General features: G+C 37.1%; 1 protein-coding gene across 1 annotated transcript; it reads right to left on the bottom strand.

Moving 5' to 3' along the window:
• LOC105176554 (biotin--protein ligase 2-like) lies at positions 1,742 to 7,597 on the bottom strand. Its single transcript, XM_020698378.1, has 11 exons — positions 7,542 to 7,597; positions 7,160 to 7,436; positions 6,958 to 7,019; positions 6,723 to 6,871; positions 5,488 to 5,608; positions 5,122 to 5,277; positions 4,417 to 4,462; positions 4,184 to 4,256; positions 3,185 to 3,261; positions 2,145 to 2,243; positions 1,742 to 1,919 (listed from the first exon to the last, which is right to left on the bottom strand). The coding sequence occupies exons 2-10, from the start codon at positions 7,432 to 7,434 to the stop codon at positions 2,201 to 2,203; spliced, it is 1,002 nt and encodes a 333-aa protein (XP_020554037.1). The 5' UTR covers positions 7,435 to 7,436; positions 7,542 to 7,597; the 3' UTR covers positions 1,742 to 1,919; positions 2,145 to 2,200.

Here is a 7,603-nt window from a genome sequence, read left to right on the forward strand (position 1 = left end):
CTCTCTCTCTCTCTCTCTCTTATTGTATTTATTTGTGTATTTCTCATTGTTGGACGGAATGAGCGGAATGAGAGGACGTGGATATCACGCCGTATTCAGTACGAGGCGACTGTTACTAGTGTTGGGTGATGTCTGTGTTTTTTGTACCCTAAAGAAATTCCCCTGCTTTATCACGCTTTTGTTTTACCTTTTGTTTGGTTTTCACATGGTGCTATAGAGCATAAATTGAGGTTGAATGAGAAGAAGCTCGTCCTAGAATTGCCCTTGTGCTTGTACCACATAATAAATAACCTAATTATTTAAAAAAAACAAAAGAACACCATTCAAGAATTGTAATAATAACCTTAGACGTTGGAGACTACTCAATATATCTCTAATTTTGATGGTGCTCGCGGGATACGAGAATAGTGTAGACGACGACTATGTTCATGGACGACCTCCAACGAAAGAAACTCAATTCCGAACTCAGGTGATCATATACGTACCGACACAAGATTTTGAATAAAGTACATAAAAAGAAAGAGAAAATGTGAGAATTATATCAAAGGTTGAAAATAAAACAATGTTGAGAATAACAGATGAATCGGTCCACAAAAGTGTGGTGGCCATGTGAGTGATTGACTAATTGATAAGAGATACATATCTAAAACAAATCCTGTTTTCATCTGCAAGCCGAGACTAGTGTCTTTGTATCACCAATCAAAGATAAAAAAACAAAAAAAGAAAAAGCAGCACGACTATATTTTTCTACTTTGGATCCCATCCAATTCTACTTTTTTCTTGATAAATAAATCAATCCAGTTCTTATCAACACGCGACTTTGCTCCTCCATTGATATAGTCAGTCACGCATGCACGTTGTTCACTCTCACCATTCCGGACGCTTATCCATAGGACAGATGGGATCTTTGACTATAAACATATGATGCAAGTCAGAGATTGTGGCACGACTGTTCTGCCAATTAATGCCTGGCATTTGAAGAATATTTTATTACAATCGCAGACTCAGATTCAGATTCAGACATTGAGTTCAGGTGAAAAGGCCTATAACTGCAGTTTACCAATTTCTGGGAAATAATGTGTAGTGCTGGGACAAATCCAGCAACATTCCATACCCGACACATTACACATATTATTGCATGTTATGCCCCTTCCATAACCCAGCATCCATGTTTAATTTTTTCTTAAAGTATTTTAAGAGAGCAACAAATTACATGATCTTGTGGCGGATTCAGCGCTGTCATTTTAATAAAGACGCAAATTGTTGCATGGAAAAACTTACATTATATGTTTGGTCTTGGATGACCAATCACAACTCTCTCTCTCTCTCTTCTTTTTCCTCTAGAAAACCCTTTTCAGATTCACTTACCTTAGCATTTTGGAGACAGACAAACCCTAAACAACAAATTCCTGCAAATTTGTTTCAGGGACCTGTGACATGAGCCGTGACAACACAGGGGGTTTTTCTGGTCCCTGAGAGAGACCAAATTCATAGGACACTTACATTGTCTGATTGCCAGACACCACTAGCCTATCACCTAAACTACCTATTCCAGATAAAAGGTTTTCTGTCTTCAATATAACTAAGACCACCTCATAAGAAATCATGCAGATCTAGATCTTGTCGATCTCTATCTGTATTGTCCAAGTCATGAATGTTTAACAATTACAACCCCAGTAAACAAGCAAGTACCGATAATTTCCCAAATCCATGCTCATTACATAAAGCTCGATCCAAGAGATAAATCCATGAAGAAAGTATTAACAGTATGATAGTTGAATTTTTATAAAACAGCTATTAAGAGTATTATCAGTTTTAACCACATAACAAAACGGCGAAAATTCCTATTCAACTCCAAATGACAACTATTAAGCTTCATGTAATAACACCACCACCATGTCATCAGGAGTTTGGTAGACCTGCAAATGTGAGTACACTAACTAAGGAATAAACATGTCCTCACATCCTAATCATGTATCTACTTTTGTCCTTATGTTCAAAAAGTTGAACCAACCAACCGACTTAATTGTATTAGACAAGAGTAAAGTGATTAAGTTTGACCACATTATTGATGATGTCATTAAAAAGAAGGGGGGGGGGGAGGGATTAAAGCAAGGGAAGAAAAGACATTCTCACAAACTCACATGCTGAAGATGATGCTATTTCCTTTTTATGAGCTCACGTTGCCATCGAAACTTCTTTAGGCCAGTTTTCTTCTGACAAGTCCTTTAAAGAAATCGAAACTGTAGCCACATGGGAGTAAAAGTCGGATCAATAATACTTTCAGATGAATATAAGAATGAGTAAAATGTTGGACATAAATGCATACAACAGTGAATGACAAATCATATGGGACATAAATGTTACTAATGACGGGACAATTATTAACCAGTGGGCCGTCCCATAATCCGTCAAACCTTCTCAAATCCAAGCCATTTACATGGGCCCCCCCATTCTGTCGCCCACAATTTACAAACACAAAAAGGACATGAAGGGGTGGATCAAATTCTTTTTATCAAGCCATTTCAAGTATCATATGTAAAAAAGGGCAACTGAAAATATGCAAAGAATATAGGTTGGAAGAGCCAATATGTGTCCAATGTGTTCTCTGGGAAGACAAATGAAAGATGAGATATACGTAACCTTTTGTTGTTCCTACAGACATATTTCAACACTTAACTTTAAGAATTGTCTGGAAAATTGAAGATGCATGCTCATGTTTCATGAGGAGCTAATAAGCTTCTAATAAATCCAGAAAAACAAGCCACAGTCTAGTATTGTCTTAGTGTACCAGGTACAAGGCGAGAATAGTCGGAAAATCATAGGCCTGATACTTCCTATATGACCCACTGGAGAAATTGATTGCATCTCTAAAATGGAAACCCTCATTCAAAGAAATGGAGATGAAGTGCCAAAAGGACTGCCAATGTTTGACTGCCAAATGGAAACCCTCATTCTGCTAGTTGCCACATCAAGAACCACAGGTTATTTCATGAAGACAGACAATGTTTTTAGTTCATTTGGCCTGTTCTGTGATGTTAGATTCCTATCACTGTCGAACACAGTACTACTGGTCTATACAATCCTATCAGTTGGATTACTCAATTGCTTTAAGCTTGAAGAATTAAGTGAGATCTGGGACTAAAAACACATGCTCTGATCTTTGATTTAGGAAGATAAGTACCTGTTTCCATCGGGATGGAGCTCACATGTCTGACCATCATCAGTAACAGCCAATAAATACCCAGAAGTAGTTAAACCCTGAATGCAAAATGTAGGTTGCTTTCAGCACAAATACGAATGGGGTAATAACAAACACAAGCAATGCTATTTCATGGTCCCTTAACTAATTTTAATTTCATGTTTTTATTTTTTAGAATATACAGAAGCAGATTAAATTGTAAAAGCTCGAAAAGGCACCAAAAGAACAAATTCGTTTGCAAGCCCCAAAAAAAATTATACCCTTGATTCTTCAATATGATTTTAGACCATATTTGCATACATTTGTGTAGAAATAATACTTGCAAGAAACACAGGTGGTAAATTCAACTAGTTTCCCTCTGCTGAGATATTTATGTTAACTCAGTGCACTAAAGAATGATTTCATGTTTTCAATCCCTCTTATGCAAAAAAGACGTCATCAGAAAATGTCCTGAGTTAATGACTGCAAGTATGAAAACTTCCCTAAAATCTTTGAGGCATGATCTTCCATCAGAAAACAGCAACAATGAATTGGCTTCCCGGTGAAGACAATTCAATGCATGGTCCAGATGCGTTACTGGACTCACTTTTTGTGCATTGGTTTTTTCTGATAACTATTCTCATACTAATTTTGTTCAAGTGCTAATTGTTCCAGAACTGCGGAAATAGTCTAATGAAACTGTGCAATTTATTTTAAAACCAAGCCTAATTGTACCATATTTAACCCGACAAACAGGCCTTACCTACTGCTTTCTTTAAACAAATAGCAGTTCAATGGATTAGAGTTTTGGAGGAGCTTCAAAAGCATTCTTGTGCTGCATTCTACGGAATTTTTAACTAACATTTACGTGATCTTCTTTCACGTAGAGCGCATCTTTAACAGTGAGACAACATATGCAGTGAGGACCCTATGGAGAATAAAAGAGAGTATCCAAAGAGATGTAAAACAATAATTTCAAGGCTACGTAATCCATAAATTCACCTGAATGGTCACCACATTTTCTGAAATTTGGTCCTCAAACTCGTTCTTTTCCTGTAAGATAATCCGCTGCCCACTGCATGCAAGTTGCAAATCAAAAGCAAGACGAAGTGGCATTATCCCCTTCCACATTTGTTTTAAACATGCTCATATGTTTCAAAGACACCTACATCACTCAACAGGACACATGCCTCACACCATCAATCACAGGTTGTACCAGGGACTTAATATCTCACCTGTGCAACCATGTCTTGCAGTACAGCTCTTCCAGTGCCTGAAAGCCTGCTTGATAAAAGTAAATGATTACCTTTCAGTGCCATCAAGAAGTAGAAGTTTAGCCAATCAACATGTTCATACTTCACCAAAAACTCCATAAAGCGTGCTATTGAGTGTCTAAAGAGGAGTATGTGTCTATAATGTTTTACAAAAAAAATGAAAATTTGTAAATATGGTCTGATGCAAACATGTAAAACCAAATAAAAATGCAATCCACGAGTCACGTAGTTCAAAAGGTATACCATTTAGCTATAATCTATTATGCATAATTGTCTTGAGGAGACAAGTTGTTGGAAAACAAAGTGAATTTTAAGTGCATGCTAAGATGGGATGGAGATAGACTTGCTCATTCAATGCCAAGAGAACATGTTTATGGGTTCCTCTTTGCCTTTTTATTAGACTGAAAGCCCTTTGGAGAAATATTGTATGAATAAAGAATTTACGCCATTATCCAGACCCTGACCTCCTTTGTTATAGTAAGTGATGTTTAAGTTAGAAAACTGGAAGTGCATCTGAGAAAAACTATCTAATTAAGTGGAAACCAACTCCAATATTCATTTGGTGAATGGGGAACATGAAGTGCTTATCAGCTTTAAGTAAACCAGTTTAAAGAAAATAAAGTTCACAAAGTAGACGGTCATGCGATGAAAGGGAATAACAATCACCTTGATTAATGAAAATATCATAAAAGCTTTCAAATTTATTGAAGAAAGCTGCCATGATATCTCCACGTTGTAATTGGTGAGTAACACAGCCCAACCTTTGCAGAACAGTGTTCAAGCATGTCGTTGGTTTCTCATTGCTTACATTCAACCCAATTCCTACATAATAATAACAAGAAAATCTCAATGTAACTCTTGTATTTTTGAGAATTGGGTGATGACATACGGGATATGTAACATAATCAGACAAACAGTCTCTAGAGTGAGGAAGGACTGAAATAAAAAGGGAAATTCTTTTCAGTTATTCGAGATGTAAGGAGGAGGTTGTTTGTTTACAATTGGGTATCATCAAAAAGAAAGAGCATTTACCAGCACTGACATTAAACTTCTTAGACTTATACGTTGATGTGCACAAAATGCCTCCCACTTTAAGACCATCTAGATACAGATCATTTGGCCACTTTATTCTAACATCAAGAGGTGCTATGCCCTGAAATGGTACCAGAATACAGATATTAAAATAGAAGTCTGAACAATCAAGATTAAGCATGAATATAGCTGCACAATCTAAAGTAAGCACACACTCATAACATGGGAACATTAAATCATTTGCACATTAAGCAGTTGATTTTTGCAGCTGCTCCTAAGCAGTAGAAAAGGTCCACAGGCAACCTGTACCTGCCCCTTTCAATTGAATACACAATGCCTGGCCCTTTAACTGAATGCACAGTAGCATAAGGCCCTGCTCTGCCTTCCAGACAGAATGTCATTTTTTGACAATTCCTGGAGAGTGTTAAAGGCCAATATATAATTTATTTTCCTGAAATCAAGTGAATGGAATATTTTTAACTATGACTAGCGTCCTGTCGCTTGGACTAGATAAAAAAGTTAAATAATAAAATAGTCATTGACAGACAAACAACATTAAAATGAAGTCCACAAGAGCATCCTAAGTATGACCTCTATAACAACCCTTCTAAATATAAGTTAAAACATGAATCCAGCGGTTTTTAGGCAGAAGAAGCAAGAAAAATCTGAAAGTGCTTTCAAGGACTTCCATGAGCAAAGAAAGCAAGCAAACTTGCCTGCAATACCAAGAGCTGATGCTCACAGTAAGCACAAGGTTATGAAACTAAAACCTGAAGGCACTTTTTCACCATTTAATTTTGCATTAAAAAAAAAGTATTAGACTACCTGAAACTAATCCAATCATTTTATTCATTAATGGAAATCACCAAAGAGTGATTCAAATGTATATTGAAATAGTTTCGCTCTTGATCCATTCATAATCAAATTCATAATAGTCTTCTTAGTTTGTATTATAGAGGTTGTGCCCAGTCCTACACAGAAAGCTAAGTATGATTTTCAAGGTGTTTATCCCCGATGTAGCTATCAACTTCAGCACCAGAGAAAATCTATCAAGGTTCCATACTAGGTGTGGAAGAGGAGCTTGGTTGTTATCCCACCATCCTAATCTTACCAACTGTTAACTGCTAAATATTTCCATCATGAAAATGACTTCAAATATTTCACCACTCATCTCAAGAAGTTCCTTTTACATTCATTCTATAAACAGAACAAGCAACCTGACTACAAGCACTTACATTTTCTCGACAAACATCATTAATAGCCTCAGTCATAGCAAGACTAACAACATACTGCACAAGTGGCACAACTCGCCCATCCTCCATCTGTAGCGTGAATGAGAACAGAAGGCATCCTTTTGGCGACTCCCACAAGTTCTTTGACCGACCTTCACCCAGCCCAAAGAAAAATAAAACAAAAATATGAAAAGATATAATTGATGTCCCAATATCCATCATGAAGACAGATTAACACCTCTGCCTTTGAATTGCACGTCAGCAACACATACAGCACCAACAGGCAACTCATCGAAATTTCTGCGAGGATATGTCAAGGAAGACATCACAACATAAATAGAAGTCAAATAATATCAACACTTCCGAACACTATTCATACAGCTTCAATCAAACAGGTAGCACACAGAAATAGTAAGGGAAAAAAACAAAAAACAGCTTACTTGGAAACAACATCATGCGTAGAGGCTAATTTGGGAGAGTAAATTAGCAGCTTTCCGAAACGAGAAGTAGAGAGAAAACTCATGTACGAATTTATCCCGAAAACATCGCCATCACCAATGCTCCCTCGATTTTCAATCTCCGAATACAAGGCGACATCAAGCGGAGAATCATCGGGAAGTTTTAACGTGTTCTTAGTCTTTAAACGCCACGCTAATTCGTTCTCTGCAGTGGTTTTCCCGCACAGCACGAGGGTTGTAGATGATCGTGGCTCCATTTCTGCACCAGAAAAAGAAAGTAACAAAACAACAATCAGCTTTCCATATCATATACGCATAAAATCTGCAGAAATGCTAACAAAGATCGAAACTTCATCTAGTTTACCTGCTGTCAGGGAGGGATTCTTGGCTATGTAGTTGAGTTTTTGAAGAGAGAGAAATGGGAGG

Source organism: Sesamum indicum, linkage group LG2 (assembly GCF_000512975.1).
Source record: "Sesamum indicum cultivar Zhongzhi No. 13 linkage group LG2, S_indicum_v1.0, whole genome shotgun sequence".
NCBI lineage: Eukaryota > Viridiplantae > Streptophyta > Magnoliopsida > Lamiales > Pedaliaceae > Sesamum > Sesamum indicum.

Excerpts from the sequence above, each read along its gene's own strand:
- LOC105176554 (XM_020698378.1), bottom strand. The coding sequence starts at position 7,434 with ATGGAGCCACGATCATCTACAACCCTCGTGCTGTGCGGGAAAACCACT. Across the intron at positions 4,257-4,416 it reads TGCAAGACATGGTTGCACAG|TGGGCAGCGGATTATCTTAC; the intron begins GTGAGATATTAA and ends ACTTGCATGCAG. Across the intron at positions 3,262-4,183 it reads AAAATGTGGTGACCATTCAG|GGTTTAACTACTTCTGGGTA; the intron begins GTGAATTTATGG and ends TTTTGCATTCAG.